This window comes from Telmatherina bonti (assembly GCF_933228915.1).
Source record: "Telmatherina bonti genome assembly, chromosome: 23".
NCBI lineage: Eukaryota > Metazoa > Chordata > Actinopteri > Atheriniformes > Telmatherinidae > Telmatherina > Telmatherina bonti.
Window position 1 is genome coordinate 28,150,445 of NC_136632.1, and position 16,589 is coordinate 28,167,033.

The following is a 16,589-nucleotide window of genomic DNA, read 5'->3' on the forward strand; positions in this document are numbered from 1 at the left end:
CAGTATCGTGTACGTGTGGATGACAGTGCTTTGCCGTTGGTTTACGCACCGATGGCGTCCCGGTAACATTTACGTGAAAATAAACCTGCAGTAGCGCTAAAACGCCAAAGACGCCGCGGTTTCGCCTACGTGTCAGTGACCTTGTGGTGTCGTTTACATCCACATAACGTGTTGGTATTGTTACGTGACATATCGACCCCTAACGGTCGTTTTCCACCCACAGAGTCGTGTTTCACTACCGCTGCGGTCGCAGGACCGCTGAGCTTTAAGCCACTCACACTTCTCAGCTTCGTATTCATATTTTAGTCACCAGGAAATCATTGAATTATTTCGGAAGATCACTTCTGAATTTCAATAAATCTGATGCAAATTAGTGGGAGGAGCCTAATCAGGCCACTGGAGCTGACCAATCAGTGCACTCACAGGAAAACTGTTAGCATTAGCATGAACATTAGCATCAGGGGAAACAGATGATAGAAAGTCATAATGAAAACATGTAAATGAATCAGGAGGGAAGAAAATCCCACCTGGTGTTTCTTCTAAAAACACGCAGCTGAAGTTTTAAAAAGAAAAACATCATCTCTAACAGTGTTTCAGGTGGTTTTATGAAAACATTTTGACACTTAAAGCTAAAAATCAGGTGTTTCAGACAGACTAGCCCTTTGGGCCGTTAGGAGCCGGGTCATCTGGACCATGTTCTCTGTTAAATATTTAAATGAGCACAATTATGTAAAACATTTAAAGAAAAATCTCAGATGTTTACAGTTGTGACATTTTTCCTACTGAAAGCCGAGATGTGAGAGAACGACATGTGGATGTTTTATTCTTCTGTTCCGCTGCCGTATCTTCATGGCTTTGACCCGGTAATCCGACACCCGGGGCATCCCGAAGGCGTCCGACACCCGGGGCGTCCCGGGGCGTCCCGAAGGCGTCCGACACCCGGGGCGTCCCGAAGGTGTCCGACACCCGGGGCGTCCCGAAGGCGTCCGACACCCGGGGCATCCCGAAGGCGTCCGACACCCGGGGCGTCCCGGGGCATCCCGAAGGCGTCCAACACCCGGGGCGTCCCGGGGCGTCCCGAAGGCATCCGACACCCGGGGCGTCCCGAAGGTGTCCGACACCCGGGGCGTCCCGAAGGCATCCGACACCCGGGGCATCCCGAAGGCGTCCGACACCCGGGGCGTCCCGGGGCATCCCGAAGGCGTCCAACACCCGGGGCGTCCCGGGGCGTCCCGAAGGCATCCGACACCCGGGGCGTCCCGAAGGTGTCCGACACCCGGGGCGTCCCGAAGGCATCCGACACCCGGGGCATCCCGAAGGCGTCCGACACCCGGGGCGTCCCGGGGCGTCCCGAAGGCATCCGACACCCGGGGCGTCCCGAAGGTGTCCGACACCCGGGGCGTCCCGAAGGCATCCGACACCCGGGGCGTCCCGAAGGCGTCCGACACCCGGGGCGTCCCGAAGGCGTCTGCAGGCGAGGAATCGTCGCTGCTTCAGGCTGGCTGGAGGGAGAAACATCTGGACGCGTCATGCTTCCTTGTCTCTGGAGGGGTTAAACCTTGGTCTCTGAGTTTGAAGGGGGGTGAGCCGGGTGCAGCTGCAGCGCCACTTTCCTGTAGCCTCCCCCTCCCCGTGAGGAGGACCTCCTCCTCCCCGTGAGGAGGAGGTCCTCCTCCTTGTCAACAAGTCCTGCCCTTGGCGTCGCCTGCGACCTGCTGCAGCTGAGAGCAGCATGCAGCGAGCAGCCCCATCAGATGGACCTTCAGCAGCCTCCCCAGCTGGACGTCTGCAGGACTTCAGGAGCTGTTTCCCTGTGAGGAGACAGAAACCGGATCTGGACTGTTGGGCTTTTCTGACCTGGAGTTTCTGTTTGGACTTGATTTGTGTTTTTGTTTCCGTGTGAGCCAGACGGAGCTGTGAGTTTCTTCTACTCCCTGCTGCTTTCGCTCCTTCCTGCTCCGCACCGCAGCTCTGCGTCTCATCTTCTTCTCCGCTTCTTCCAGAAACATGTTGTTGTCCAGGAGAGTCCTGCAGCGGTGGAGCCTGGCGCTGTTCCTGCTCTGCTCCCCGGTTCCGCTCCACGGACGGCCGCTCGACGCGCTGAGCAGCAGAATGTAAGTCTGACTTCATCCAGATGTTTTCTCCTCACCATCATCCCGCCGGGTCCCGGAAGCTGGAGCCGCTCCGGGTCTGGGACTCTGGGTCTGAGACTCTGGATCTGGGACCCGGATCTGGTCTGGTCAAAGTGTTTTCGGACTGCTGGAGCTGCACTGGGACCCAGACTTGGACCAAATCGGACCTGCTGAGCTTTTTCCTGGACGTGACGACTCAAAGTGAAGTGGAGGGAAGACTGAGTCTTTAACCAGACCAGATCCAGGTTTCTGGTCTGCTGCGGACCCGGTGGACTTCAGGGGGATGTGAGCAGACCAGGATTGGGGTTTCTGACCTCTGACCTGACCCGGTTCTGCTGCATCGGGTCATCTGAGCTAAAAGTCAGAAAATCTGACAAGTCTAATTTTCTACTTCAGATATTTGGTTTTTTTTACATTTTCTGATTTAATTCCAGTTTGTTTTGGTTTTTTTTATTTAAACTTTTTATATTTATAGATAATAATTTGTAGCTTAAAATGTTTTTATCTTTTTTTTGTTTGTTTTTTTTATTTTAGAGTAGTTTTTATAAAAACCATTTAGATTTTTTTATTTGGCATTTAATTTTTCCATTTTTATTTCCATTCAACTGTTTTCTTTCTTTCTGAAGTTTCATTTTTGTTTATTTAATTTTTAGTTTAATTGGTTTTTTTTATTTGTTTGTTTGTTTAAATTTGTTTTTTTTTTTGTAGTTTTATTTTTAGTTTTAAATGATTTTATATTTTTATTTTAAAGAATCTTTTGTCTTTATTTATTTAATTTTTTTACATTTTTGTTTTAATTCTCAGGTTTTTATATTTTTTAATTGGAGTGTTTTCATGTTTTTACTTGTTTATTCTATACATACGGGAGGTTTTGTCTGTGTGGACCAGAACCAGCAGGCTGACCCGTAAAGAGTTTTGTGTTCTTGTCTGACGGTGAAACCGGATCCGGATCCGGATCAGGGGAACATCTGTTTACATGTAAACACTCGCCGCTCCAGCAGCAGGACCGGAGGTCCGACAGGAGGAGGATGAAGAGCTGCTCCTCGCTGCTTCTCAGACTCTCAGAGTAAAGATCCAGCCGGTCCAGCGGGTCGGAACCAGTACTCCTCTTCCTCTGATGACTCAGCTCCCTCACACCTTCATCATCAGAGGAAGAGGAAGGCTCACATCTCCAAAACCTGAGGCGGTTTGGTAGAAGTTCCTGTGCAGGCGACGCCATCTAGTGGCTGCTTCCTTCATCCTCATCATCATCATCCTCGGTCTGGAAGGAGCTGCAGACAGACAGAAAGACCCGAACCTCCATCTTTAACCTGCAGATTTCCTCCTCCTTGTCATCAGTTATTTACAACCACATTCCTCAAAGTGTTGAATCTGGTGGCAGAAAATAACCTGGTTGCCTAGCAACAAGTCAGTCACATGACTGGTAGAAAAGCAGAATTTCAGAGGCAGAGTCTCTCAGAGGGAAAGAATCAGGAGGAATCTCTGTATGCTGGGACCAGGCTGGTGATCTTCTGCATTATAACATGATTCTCTACTGGAAACCAGTGTGAACCCAGTTCATGCAGGTTAAAGCTCCATCATATGTGAAGAGGATCCAGAAACACGCCGTCTTCTCTGGACCAAAGCTCATTTAAAATGTTCTGAGTGGAAACCTGGATGAAGATGTGGAATAGTTTGTGGACAGCATGGACGGCGTGTCCTGCAGACTAAAGAGGAGAGGGAGCATCCAGCTTGTTATCAGCCTGCATCTCTGATGGGATGGGGTTGCATTAGTGCCGATGGCGTGGGCAGCTTCCACATCTGGGAAGCTCCATCAATGCTGAAACATCTGCTCCCATCCAGACAACGTCTCTTTCAGGGAAGACCTTCCACCATGCTGGACCACATCCTGATGGTGGAACAGGAGAACTGGTCCTGGTCTTGTCCCCTTCGTACAGAGATTCCTCCCAGTCCTCTGGACCTGTGGAGGTGTTTCTGCTTCCTCTCTGCTGGGAGGAATGACAGCTGATGGAAACGTGACTTTTCTCTAACCAGAGGAATCTTTGTGTTTCTGCAGGAAGCGCTCCGTGACCCACACCCAGCTGATGCACGACAAAAGCCGCACGTTGCAGGACTTCCGGCGGCGCATGTGGCTGCAGGAGCTCCTGGACGTGGTCCACACTGCCGAGATCCGGGACCTCCCGGTCCGGACCGCCGGGACGGGTGGAAGCAGCAGTGGCGTCGGGCTGCCGGGGGTCGGGCTGGGCATCAACCTCAGCACCACCGGCAGCACCCTGCACTCCAAACCCCCCGGAGGAACCAAAAACATGCCTGTCAGCTTCCAGCTGGATGAGGAGGAGGCCAACCTGCCGCAGGAGACCAACAAGTCCCAGACGTACAAAGACGGCGTCCTGAAGGTGCCCGGGAAGAGGAAGAAGAAAGGGAGGTCTGGGAAGAGGAGGGAGGGCGAGAAGAGGAAGAGGAGGGCACGCTCGTTGGCATGGAAACCGGAGGATGACGCCGGGAGCGGACTCCACCTGGAGTGGAGGTCCCTGCTGGGCCTGCAGAGGCCGAAGCATTGAGACGCCGTCAGTCTCTGACGCAGGTGAGACTCCTGGTCTATTATTATTATTATTATTATTATTATTATTATTATTATTATTATTATTATTATTGTTCATTTGTGGGTTTTAGTTGTTTACATTTTTTAGAATTAATTAATAATTGTTCACTTTCTTTATATTCTCTGTATATTTATGGATTTGTTTGGATTTTAATTTTCATTATTTATTATTGATTTATTATATATATATATATATATATATATATATATATATATATATATATATATATATATATGTATGTATGTATGTATGTATGTATATGTATGTATGTATGTGTATGTATGTATGTATATAAACGTTTATATTATGAGGTAAAATATTAAAAGCAGTCCCATGTTTTTGGAGCGCTTGTTTGGAAAATGCCAGAAAAGCGACGGCAACATGAGATTGCTGTAAAACAATCTGATGTTTACTTCGTGGCAGCTGCCAGAACCAGGTTCAGCGTTCCCAGCAGGCTTAGTGGAACCAGTTCCCAGGTCCTCTGGTTGTTTACTGGTGTGTGTGTGGTGAAGACCTGACCCTCTTCTTCCTCTCTGTGTTGCAGAACCCTTCGGACAGTCATGGTGGACCCCTAAACGCTCACGATGCAGCCGTCTGTTGTTGTGACTGTTTGGAAAGAAACAGGAAAATATTTATTGTGTGTAAATATTCTAAATATAGCAGATAAATAGAGTATGCAAAAATAAAAAAAGACAGAAAACCTTCTTGATGCTCCGCGGAGCCACAGATTTTAATCTTTGTGAATCCTTTTGCTTTTTCCTTTTTTACTCCAGTTATGCAGTAATTTATTTTGTCTGAATTGTGTATTTATTTTGTAAATGTTTCGAGGTGCTGCGGACCCTCTATATTTTTGTACCATCATGCACTTTAGATATAAATATATAAATCTAGATCCCATCGGTCTTGTTCATGGACTTGTTTTGTGGCTGACGGAGATGACGCTCTTCATCTTCTCCTCGGGATGTTTGTTTCTGCCGTTTTGTTGTCTTGGATCCTCCTGATGTCGGTTCCCGCCTCCACCTGCTCAGCTTCTCGATGCCAAACTTCACGTTTGTACATAAAACCAAACGCAGCTCATTTCATGTTTTTGCCACTTGCACTGAGATCAACACTCTGTACTGAATGGATTAAACATTTGACAGTATCCTCTCTGACTCCGTCATGTTGTTTGTTTTCATGACTGTTCAGTCATTTGTCCACTGATGACGTCAGGACAAGCTTCCACTCTTGCGTCATAAGGAATCTGTAATACCAGCAAGTGTCCACCAGAGGTCAGCGTTGGACCAGCAGCCTGACCGCCAGCTAGTTATCTGCTTAACTAACCCATGGAGATAACCAACCAGCATCTGCAGAATACATTTAAAAAAAAAAAAAAAAAAAAAAAAAAGATAAATAAACCCAGAAATAAATAAACAATCCGGTTTGGGAGCTGCTGACTGATCATGTCATAGTTTTATTCTGACAAACTGAAATTTCCTAAAATAATTTTAAAAACTAACAAAAAGAAAAGTATTTTTATGTTTTTATGTTATCTGGAAATATAAGAATCGTGAAAAGATGAATATATAAATATGAAGCCTGGAGTAAAGGAAAACAGATGACTTCTCACATTTATTTCTTTTTATGATTTTCAGCAGGATTTGGGATTTACCTGAAGTAAATCACCATGGCAACGTACCGCTGAGACTAACCAGGATATCTGTTACCTGGCTTAACTTACCCAGACATTAAGATATCCTGATAGGCGACACTACGATGCTGGTTGCCGTAGCAACAGCCAGGAAGGAACGCTAAAACACTTCAATGTGTGAATTCAGCATTATTCATTCATTCATTTTTCTGAACCGCTTAATGTGGTGGAATTATGCGTATAGTGTAGTTTTAATATGTTACTCATTTATTAAGTTATATTAAGATATATATCCTGCAATTCAGGGTCGCGGGGAAGCTGGAGCCTATCCCAGCTGGCTTTGGGCGACAGGCAGGGTACACCCTGGACATCTTGTCAGTCCATCGCAGGAATTCAGCATTAATTTATCAGAAAATATAAACAGTACTCTGATTACTTTGTTCCAGCCCCAACTTCCTCACTTCCTGATATTCATTTTAGTTTCTTCTGTGGTGGTTGATCTTTCATCTACAACATAACCTGCAGGTTAGCTGTTCTGCTTCGGTTACCATGGTGATTCACCTCAGTAAGAAGTAAACCAGCATCATAGAACAGAAAACTCCTAAATTACCTCCATAAGAGGAATCCAGCTTCATGGATCCAGTCGGTTCCATTTTATTTATTGTGCCAGTGTGATCGTACAGGAATAATCCCATCAGACAGCCAGGCGGGAAAATAAAAATATTCATTCATTCAGATAACAAAGATTTTTATTCCTTTTAGAAAAGCTCCAAAAGTTCAGTCTTTTAATCCATTTACACGTGTTTACCTGTAATCTGCTCCAGATCAGAGAAAAAGCCACTGAGATCTGCAGATCATCAAACCATAAACACAAAGAAATGTTGATTATTGCTGTTATAATATTAGAGAAAAGTTATACATCCATAAATCCCAACATTTTTGGTTTACTCGATGAGCTGCTACTGATGTCAACAAGTTAGATACATACATAAATAAATAAATAAATAAATAAATGTTTTAAAAAAGTATTAATAGTGTTGGCTATGTCCTTAAACAGTAGGTTTTTGTCTTGTGAATAATCTAAACATAGCAGAATAAGAGACTGGCTCTCAATGTGAAAACAAAAAGACTTTTTTTCCACTACTGATTAATTTGTTCATGAAAACTTTCCTGTAAATTTACTTTATTTGGACATTAATAGCGTCTCTTTTGGAATCAACATGTTTAATAGATATTGTGAACATAAACATCTTGGATGTCCGCCTGATTATCTTTTGCTTCTTTTTATTTTCTGCTGCTCTTAAAAACACTTTCTTCTAATATTCTGACTTTAAACGCTTTCACTACTGAACGAAAAGTGTTATAAAAGCAGAATAAATGTATATAAAACCATGTTTTTATTTAAACTGCAGCAGGGGGAATGGTTTTTATGCCAGAAACTTTCATGATATAGAAAAGCTGAAATGATCGATAAGCTGACAGCCATGCTAACAGCTAGTGTTAACCATAGACATCGTATATATGATGTCTATGGTTGTAACACGCAAAGCAACAGAAGAAGAAGAAAGAGAAGCAGGCGAAGAAGAAGTTGTTTCCGGTCCACATGAACGGCAGCATGGCGCCTCCAGGAGGAAAAATAAACAGACCGAAAACTGTAAGAATCAGAAGGAATGGTTTATATTACTGTTTGTTGTTGTTTACTGTTGATTTGTTGTTGTTTACTGTTGTCAGGTACGTTGACATGTTTGTTTAGTGCGCGGGACTCTGAAACCTGGTTCTTGTTCTGACTGGTTTAATCCCAGTTCTGGTCCAGATGAGACAGGTTTAATCCCAGTTCTGGTCCAGATGAGACAGGTTTAATCCCAGTTCTGGTCCGGAGGAGGCGGGTTGGATCTGAAGGAACTGGTTTAATCCCAGTTCTGGTCCGGAGGAGGCGGGTTGGATCTGAAGGAACTGGTTTAATCCCAGTTCTGGTCCGGAGGAGGCGGGTTGGATCTGAAGGAACTGGTTTAATACCAGTTCTGGTCCGGAGGAGGCGGGTTGGATCTGAAGGGACTGGTTTAATCTCAGTTCTGGTCCAGAGGAGGCGGGTTGGATCTGAAGGAACTGGTTTAATCCCAGTTCTGGTCCAGAAGAGGCGGGTTGGATCTGAAGGAACTGGTTTAATCCCAGTTCTGGTCCAGAGGAGGCGGGTTGGATCTGAAGGAACTGGTTTAATCCCAGTTCTGGTCCAGAGGAGGCGGGTTGGATCTGAAGGAACTGGTTTAATCCCAGTTCTGGTCCAGAGGAGGCGGGTTGGATCTGAAGGAACTGGTTTAATCCCAGTTCTGGTCCGGAGGAGGCGGGTTGGATCTGAAGGAACTGGTTTAATCCCAGTTTTGGTCCAGAGGAGGCGGGTTGGATCTGAAGGAACTGGTTTAATACCAGTTCTGGTCCGGAGGAGGCGGGTTGGATCTGAAGGAACTGGTTTAATCTCAGTTCTGGTCCAGAGGAGGCGGGTTGGATCTGAAGGAACTGGTTTAATCCCAGTTTTGGTCCAGAGGAGGCGGGTTGGATCTGAAGGAACTGGTTTAATACCAGTTCTGGTCCGGAGGAGGCGGGTTGGATCTGAAGGAACTGGTTTAATCTCAGTTCTGGTCCAGAGGAGGCGGGTTGGATCTGAAGGAACTGGTTTAATCCCAGTTCTGGTCCAGAAGAGGCGGGTTGGATCTGAAGGAACTGGTTTAATCCCAGTTCTGGTCCAGAGGAGGCGGGTTGGATCTGAAGGAACTGGTTTAATCCCAGTTCTGGTCCAGAGGAGGCGGGTTGGATCTGAAGGAACTGGTTTAATCCCAGTTCTGGTCCAGAGGAGGCGGGTTGGATCTGAAGGAACTGGTTTAATCCCAGTTTTGGTCCAGAGGAGGCGGGTTGGATCTGAAGGAACTGGTTTAATCCCAGTTCTGGTCCAGAGGAGGCGGGTTGGATCTGAAGGAACTGGTTTAATCCCAGTTCTGGTCCAGAGGAGGCGGGTTGGATCTGAAGGAACTGGTTTAATCCCAGTTCTGGTCCAGAGGAGGCGGGTTGGATCTGAAGGAACTGGTTTAATCCCAGTTCTGGTCCAGAGGAGGCGGGTTGGATCTGAAGGAACTGGTTTAATCCCAGTTCTGGTCCGGAGGAGGCGGGTTGGATCTGAAGGAACTGGTTTAATCCCAGTTCTGGTCCGGAGGAGGCGGGTTGGATCTGAAGGAACTGGTTTAATCCCAGTTCTGGTCCAGAGGAGGCGGGTTGGATCTGAAGGAACTGGTTTAATCCCAGTTCTGGTCCAGAGGAGGCGGGTTGGATCTGAAGGAACTGGTTTAATCCCAGTTCTGGTCCAGAGGAGGCGGGTTGGATCTGAAGGAACTGGTTTAATCCCAGTTCTGGTCCAGAGGAGGCGGGTTGGATCTGAAGGAACTGGTTTAATCCCAGTTCTGGTCCGGATGAGGCGGGTTGGATCTGAAGGAACTGGTTTAATACCAGTTCTGGTCCAGAGGAGGCGGGTTGGATCTGAAGGAACTGGTTTAATACCAGTTCTGGTCCGGAGGAGGCGGGTTGGGTCTGAGTGACGTGATGAGGTGGGAACGGTTATTCAGGAAACTGCAGTCCGGGTTCTTCAGACCTGGACGGGTTGGTTTACATCTTACTGGAGGAAATCACCATGGTAACCAACACTAACCAGCGAACCGGCATCCCTGGAACTTATTACCCACAATTCATTGCTGCACGGGAAAACTGTGGAAATGAGTGGATTCAGGCGGAACTTAACCTGCTGCGCTTCTCCTCCAGGAGTTGGGAAAGAAGCTCTTCAAGCGACGTCGAGTCCAGAGTCGCCAAAAGAGGAAGAAGCATCAGGTCACTGGCGCCGTGGTGGACGAAGGCCTCATCACTGTCCACCACCTGAAGAAGAGGAGGTCTGTGGTCCGCCGCCGGAGTGTCGCCATGGAAACGTCCACTCGCTCACCTCTCGGCTCTTGCCCCCCAGGTCCAGTCCCCGAGCCAACATCACCCTGTCTGGGAAGAAGAGGCGGAAGCTGCTGAAGCAGCTGCAGCATCTGCAGCAGGAGAAGGCCGCCATGGAAGGTACCGGTCCTGGAGACGGTCCTGGACCCGACACTGTCCTGGGCCCGGGTCTTAGCGGTTCCGAGACATTAGCAGGTCCGAGACGTTAGCGGGTCCGAGACGTTAGCAGGTCCGAGACGTTTGCCGGTCCGAGACATTCGCAGGTCCGACCCGTTAGAAGCTGCTGAAGCAGCTGCAGCATCTGCAGCAGGAGAAGGCCGCCATGGAAGGTACCGATCCTGGAGACGGTCCTGGACCCGACACTGTCCTGGGCCCGGGGCAAGTCCGCAGGACCGCCCCGTCTTAGCGGGTCCGAGACATTAGCGGGTCCGAGACGTTCGCAGGTCCGAGACGTTCGAAGGTCCGAGACGTTCGCAGGTCCGAGACGTTCGCAGGTCCGAGACGTTCGCAGGTCCGAGACGTTCGCAGGTCCGAGACGTTCGCGGTTCGAGACGTTCGCGGTTCGAGACGTTAGCGGTTCCGAGACGTTAGCAGGTCCGAGACGTTAGCAGGTCCGAGACGTTCGCAAGACCGAGACGTTCGCAGGTCTGACGCGTTCGCAGGTCCGAGACATTTGAAGGTCCGAGACGTTCGCAGGTTCGAGACGTTAGCATGTCCAAGACGTTCGCAGGTCCGAGACGTTAACATGAAGGAGACGTTAGCCGGTCTGAGACGTTAGCAGTTCCGAGACGTTAGCATGAAGGAGACGTTAGCAGGTCCGAGACGTTCGCAGTTCCGAGACGTTAGCAAGTCCGAGACGTTCGCAGGTCTGAGACGTTCGCAGGTCCGAGACATTCCAAGGTCCTAGACGTTCGCAGGTTCGAGACGTTAGCATGAAGGAGACTATAGCCGATCTGAGACGTTAGCAGTTCCGAGACGTTAGCAGGTCCGAGACGTCAGCATGAAGGACACGTTAGCCGATCGGAGACGTTAGCAGTTCCGAGACGTTAGCAGTTCCGAGATGTTCGCAGGTTTGAGATGTTCGCAGGTTCGAGACATTCGAATGTTCCAGACGTTAGCGGGTCCGAGACGTTAGCAGGTCCGAGACGTTCGCAAGTCCGAGACGTTCGCAGGTCTGACACGTTCGCAGGTTCGAGACGTTAGCATGTCCAAGACGTTCGCAGGTCCGAGACATTCGCAGGTCCGAGACGTTAACATGAAGGAGACGTTAGCCGGTCTGAGATGTTAGCAGTTCCGAGACGTTAGCAGTTCCGAGACGTTAGCAATTCCGAGACGTTAGCAGTTCCGAGACGTTAGCAGTTCCGAGACGTTCGCAGTTCCGAGACGTTCGCAGTTCCGAGACGTTCACAGTTCCGAGACGTTCGCATGTCCGAGACGATAGCGTGAAGGAGACGTTAGCAGTTCCGAGACGTTCGCAGGTCTGAGACGTTAGCATGAAGGAGACGTTAGCCAGTCCAAGACGTTCGCAGGTCCGAGACGTTAGCATGAAGAAAACGGTAGCAGCTCCGAGACTTTCGCAGTTCCAAACGTTCGCAGGTCCGACATGTTCGCAGCTCTGACACGTTAGCGTGTCTGAGACGTTCGCAGGTCCGAGACGTTAGCGGGTCCGAGACGTTTGCCGGTCCGACACGTTCGCAAGTCCGAGACGTTAGAAGCTGCTGAAGCAGATGCAGCATCTGCAGCAGGAGAAGGCCGCCATGGAAGGTACCGGTCCTGGAGACGGTCCTGGACCCGACACTGAGACGTTAGCAAGTCTGACACGTCATCATGAAGGAGACGTTAGCAGGTCTGAGACGTTAGCGGGTCTGACACGTTAGCATGAAGGAGACGTTAGCAGGTCTGACACGTTAGCATGAAGGAGACGTTAGCAGGTCCGAGACGTTCGCAGGTCTGAGACGTTAGCATGAAGGAGACGTTAGCCAGTCCGAGACGTTAGCATGAAGAAAACGTTAGCAGCTCCGAGACTTTCGCAGTTCCAAACGTTCGCAGGTCCGACACGTTCGCAGGTCCGACATGTTCGCAGCTCTGACACGTTAGCGTGTCTGAAACGTTCGCAGGTCCGAGACGTTAACGGGTCCGAGACGTTTGCCGGTCCGAGACGTTTGCCGGTCCGAGACATTCGCAGGTCCGACACGTTCGCAGGTCCGAGACGTTAGAAGCTGCTGAAGCAGATGCAGCATCTGCAGCAGGAGAAGGCCGCCATGGAAGGTACCGGTCCTGGAGACGGTCCTGGACCCGACACTGAGACGTTAGCAAGTCTGACACGTTATCACGAAGGAGACGTTAGCGGGTCTAAGACGTTAGCGGGTCTGACACGTTAGCATGAAGGAGACCTTAGCAGGTCTGAGACGTTAGCAGGTCTGACACGTTAGCATGAAGGAGACGTTAGCAGGTCCGAGACGTTCGCAGGTCTGACACGTTAGCATGAAGGAGACGTTCGCAGGTCTGAGACGTTTGCAGGTCTGAGACGTTAGCAAGAAAGAGACGTTAGCCGGTCCGAGACGTTAGCCGGTCCGAGACGTTAGCAGTTCCGAGACGTTAGCAGTTCCGAGATGTTAGCAGTTCCGAGATGTTAGCAGTTCCGAGATGTTAGCATGTCCGACACGTTTGCAGGTCCAAGACGTTTGCAGGTCCAAGACGTTCGCAGGTCCGAGACGTTAGCCGGTACGAGACGTTAGCATGAAGGAGGCGTTAGCAGGTCCAAGACGTTAGCAGGTCTGAGATGTTAGCAAGTCCGAGATGTTAGCAAGTCCGAGACGTTAGCAGGTCCGAGACGTTAGCAAGTCCGAGACGTTAGCAGGTCCGAGATGTTAGCAAGTCCGAGATGTTAGCAAGTCCGAGATGTTAGCAAGTCCGAGATGTTAGCAAGTCCGAGACGTTAGCAGGTCCAAGACGTTCGCAGGTCCGACACGTTCGCAGGTCCGACACGTTAGTGTGTCTGAGAAGTTAGGAGGTCTGAGACGTTAGCAGGTCCGACATGTTAGCAGGCCCGAGATGTTAGCAGGTCCGAGACGTTCGCAGGTCCGACACGTTAGCGTGTCTGAGAAGTTAGCAGGTCCGAGACGTTCGCAGTACCAAACGTTCGCAGGTCCGAGACGTTCGCAGGTCCGAGACGTTAGCCGGTCCGAGACGTTAGCAGTTCCGAGACGTTAGCAGTTCCGAGACGTTAGCAGTTCCGAGACGTTCGCAGTTCCGAGACGTTCGCAGTTCCGAGATGTTAGCAGTTCCGAGATGTTAGCAGTTCCGAGATGTTAGCATGTCCGACACGTTTGCAGGTCCAAGACGTTCGCAGGTCCGAGACGTTAGCCGGTACGAGACGTTAGCATGAAGGAGGCGTTAGCAGGTCCAAGACGTTAGCAGGTCTGAGATGTTAGCAAGTCCGATATGTTAGCAAGTCCGAGACGTTAGCAGGTCCGAGATGTTAGCAAGTCCGAGATGTTAGCAGGTCCGAGACGTTAGCAAGTCCGAGACGTTAGCAAGTCCGAGACGTTAGCAGGTCCGAGATGTTAGCAGGTCCAAGACGTTCGCAGGTCCGACACGTTAGCGTGTCTGAGAAGGTAGGAGGTCTGAGACGTTAGCAGGTCCGAGATGTTAGCAGGCCCGAGATGTTAGCAGGTCCGAGACGTTCGCAGGTCCGACACGTTAGCGTGTCTGAGAAGTTAGCAGGTCCGAGACGTTCGCAGTACCAAACGTTCGCAGGTCCGACACGTTCGCAGGTCCGACACGTTCGCAGGTCCGAGACGTTAGCAGGTCCGAGACGTTAGCGGGTCCGAGACGTTCGCAGTTCCAAACGTTCGCAGGTCCGACACGTTAGCAGGTCCGAGACGTTAGCAGGTCCGAGACGTTCGCAGTTCCAAACGTTCGCAGGTCCAAGACGTTAGCGGGTCCGAGACGTTCGCAGGTCCGACACGTTTGCAGGTCCGACACGTTTGCAGGTCCGACACGTTTGCAGGTCCGAGACGTTCGCAGTTCCGAGACGTTCGCAGTTCCAAACGTTCGCAGGTCCAAGACGTTAGCGGGTCCGAGACGTTAGCGGGTCCGAGACGTTCGCAGTTCCAAACGTTCGCAGGTCCGACACGTTCGCAGGTCCGAGACGTTAGCAGGTCTGAGACGTTCGCGGGTCCGACACGTTCGCAGTTCCAAGCGTTCGCAGGTCCGACAAGTTCGCAGGTCCGAGATGTTCGCAGGTCCGACACGTTAGCGTGTCTGAGAAGTTAGGAGGTCTGAGACGTTAGCAGGTCCGAGATGTTAGCAGGTCCGAGATGTTAGCAGGTCCGAGACGTTTGCAGGTCCGACACGTTCGCAGGTCCGAGACATTCCAAGGTCCAAGACGTTCGCAGGTTCGAGACGTTAGCATGAAGGAGACGTTAGCCGATCTGAGACGTTAGCAGTTCCGAGACGTTAGCAGGTCCGAGATGTTTGCATGAAGGACACGTTAGCCGATCGGAGACGTTAGCAGTTCCGAGACGTTAGCCGGTCCGAGACGTTAGCAGTTCCGAGACGTTAGCAGTTCCGAGACGTTAGCAGTTCCGAGACGTTAGCAGTTCCGAGACGTTCGCAGTTCCGAGACGTTCGCAGTTCCGAGACGTTCGCAGTTCCGAGATGTTAGCAGTTCCGAGATGTTAGCAGTTCCGAGATGTTAGCATGTCCGACACGTTTGCAGGTCCGACACGTTCGCAGGTCCGAGACGTTAGCCGGTCCGAGACGTTAGCCGGTACGAGACGTTAGCAAGTCCGAGACGTTAGCAGGTCCGAGATGTTAGCAGGTCCAAGACGTTCGCAGGTCCGACACGTTAGCATGTCTGAGAAGTTAGGAGGTCTGAGACGTTAGCAGGTCCGAGACGTTAGCAGGCCCGAGATGTTAGCAGGTCCGAGACGTTCGCAGGTCCGACACGTTAGCGTGTCTGAGAAGTTAGGAGGTCTGAGACGTTAGCAGGTCCGAGACGTTAGCAGGCCCGAGATGTTCGCAGGTCCGACACGTTAGCGTGTCTGAGAAGTTAGGAGGTCTGAGACGTTAGCAGGTCCGAGACGTTAGCAGGCCCGAGAAGTTAGCAGGTCCGAGACGTTCGCAGTACCAAACGTTCGCAGGTCCGACACGTTCGCAGGTCCGACACGTTCGCAGGTCCGAGATGTTAGCAGGTCCGAGACGTTAGCAGGTCCGAGACGTTAGCGGGTCCGAGACGTTAGCGGGTCCGAGACGTTCGCAGTTCCAAACGTTCGCAGGTCCGACACGTTAGCAGGTCCGAGACGTTAGCAGGTCCGAGACGTTCGCAGTTTCAAACGTTCGCAGGTCCGAGACGTTCGCAGTTCCAAACGTTCGCAGGTCCAAGACGTTAGCGGGTCCGAGACATTCGCAGTTCCAAACGTTCGCAGGTCCGAGACGTTCGCAGGTCCGAGACGTTCGCAGGTCCGAGACGTTCGCAGTTCCAAACGTTCGCAGGTCCGAGACGTTCGCAGGTCCGAGACGTTCGCAGGTCCGAGACGTTAGCAGGTCCGAGACGTTCGCGGGTCCGAGACGTTCGCAGGTCCGACAAGTTCGCAGGTCCGACACGGTCGCAGGTCCGACACGTTTGCGTGTCTGAGACGTTCGCAAGTCCGAGACTTTAGCAGGTCCGAGATGTTAGCGAGTCCGATATGTTAGCAGGTCCAAGACGTTCGCAGGTCCGACACGTTAGCGTGTCTGAGAAGTTAGGAGGTCCGAGACGTTAGGAGGTCCGAGACGTTAGCAGGTCCGAGATGTTAGCAGGTCCGAGATGTTAGCAGGTCCGAGACGTTTGCAGGTCCGACACGTTCGCAGGTCCGAGACATTCCAAGGTCCAAGACGTTCGCAGGTTCGAGACGTTAGCATGAAGGAGACGTTAGCCGATCTGAGACGTTAGCAGTTCCGAGACGTTAGCAGGTCCGAGATGTTTGCATGAAGGACACGTTAGCCGATCGGAGACGTCAGCAGTTCCGAGACGTCAGCAGTTCCGAGACGTCAGCAGTTCCGAGACGTCAGCAGTTCCGAGACGTTCGCAGGTTTGAGACGTTCGCAGGTTTGAGACGTTCGCAGGTTCGAGACATTCGAATGTTCCAGACGTTAGCGGGTCCGAGACGTTAGCAGGTCCGAGACGTTAGCAGGTCCAAGACGTTCGCAGGTCTGACACGTTCACAGGTCCGAGACATTTGAAGGTCCGAGACGTTCGCA

The 16,589-nt window shown here is 50.5% G+C and overlaps 2 protein-coding genes across 2 annotated transcripts in view; both read left to right on the top strand.

Moving 5' to 3' along the window:
• Window positions 1–2,007: 2,007 nt before the first annotated feature.
• On the top strand, window positions 2,008–5,704 carry pthlha (parathyroid hormone-like hormone a; the record flags this gene model as incomplete). Its single annotated transcript, XM_079263335.1, has 3 exons — window positions 2,008–2,114; window positions 4,189–4,716; window positions 5,280–5,704. 2 exons carry the CDS (start codon window positions 2,008–2,010, stop codon window positions 4,691–4,693), a joined length of 612 nt encoding a protein of 203 aa, XP_079119461.1. The 3' UTR covers window positions 4,694–4,716; window positions 5,280–5,704.
• Window positions 5,705–7,955: 2,251 nt separating this feature from the next.
• Window positions 7,956–16,589, top strand: part of c4h11orf98 (chromosome 4 C11orf98 homolog) — a 37,012-nt gene continuing 28,378 nt past the window's right edge. The window contains exons 1-3 of the mRNA XM_079263495.1: window positions 7,956–8,019; window positions 10,170–10,294; window positions 10,366–10,463. Of these exons, the coding sequence (XP_079119621.1) occupies window positions 7,969–8,019; window positions 10,170–10,294; window positions 10,366–10,463 (274 nt within the window). The 5' untranslated portion in view covers window positions 7,956–7,968. The remainder of the gene's footprint in view (window positions 8,020–10,169; window positions 10,295–10,365; window positions 10,464–16,589) is intronic.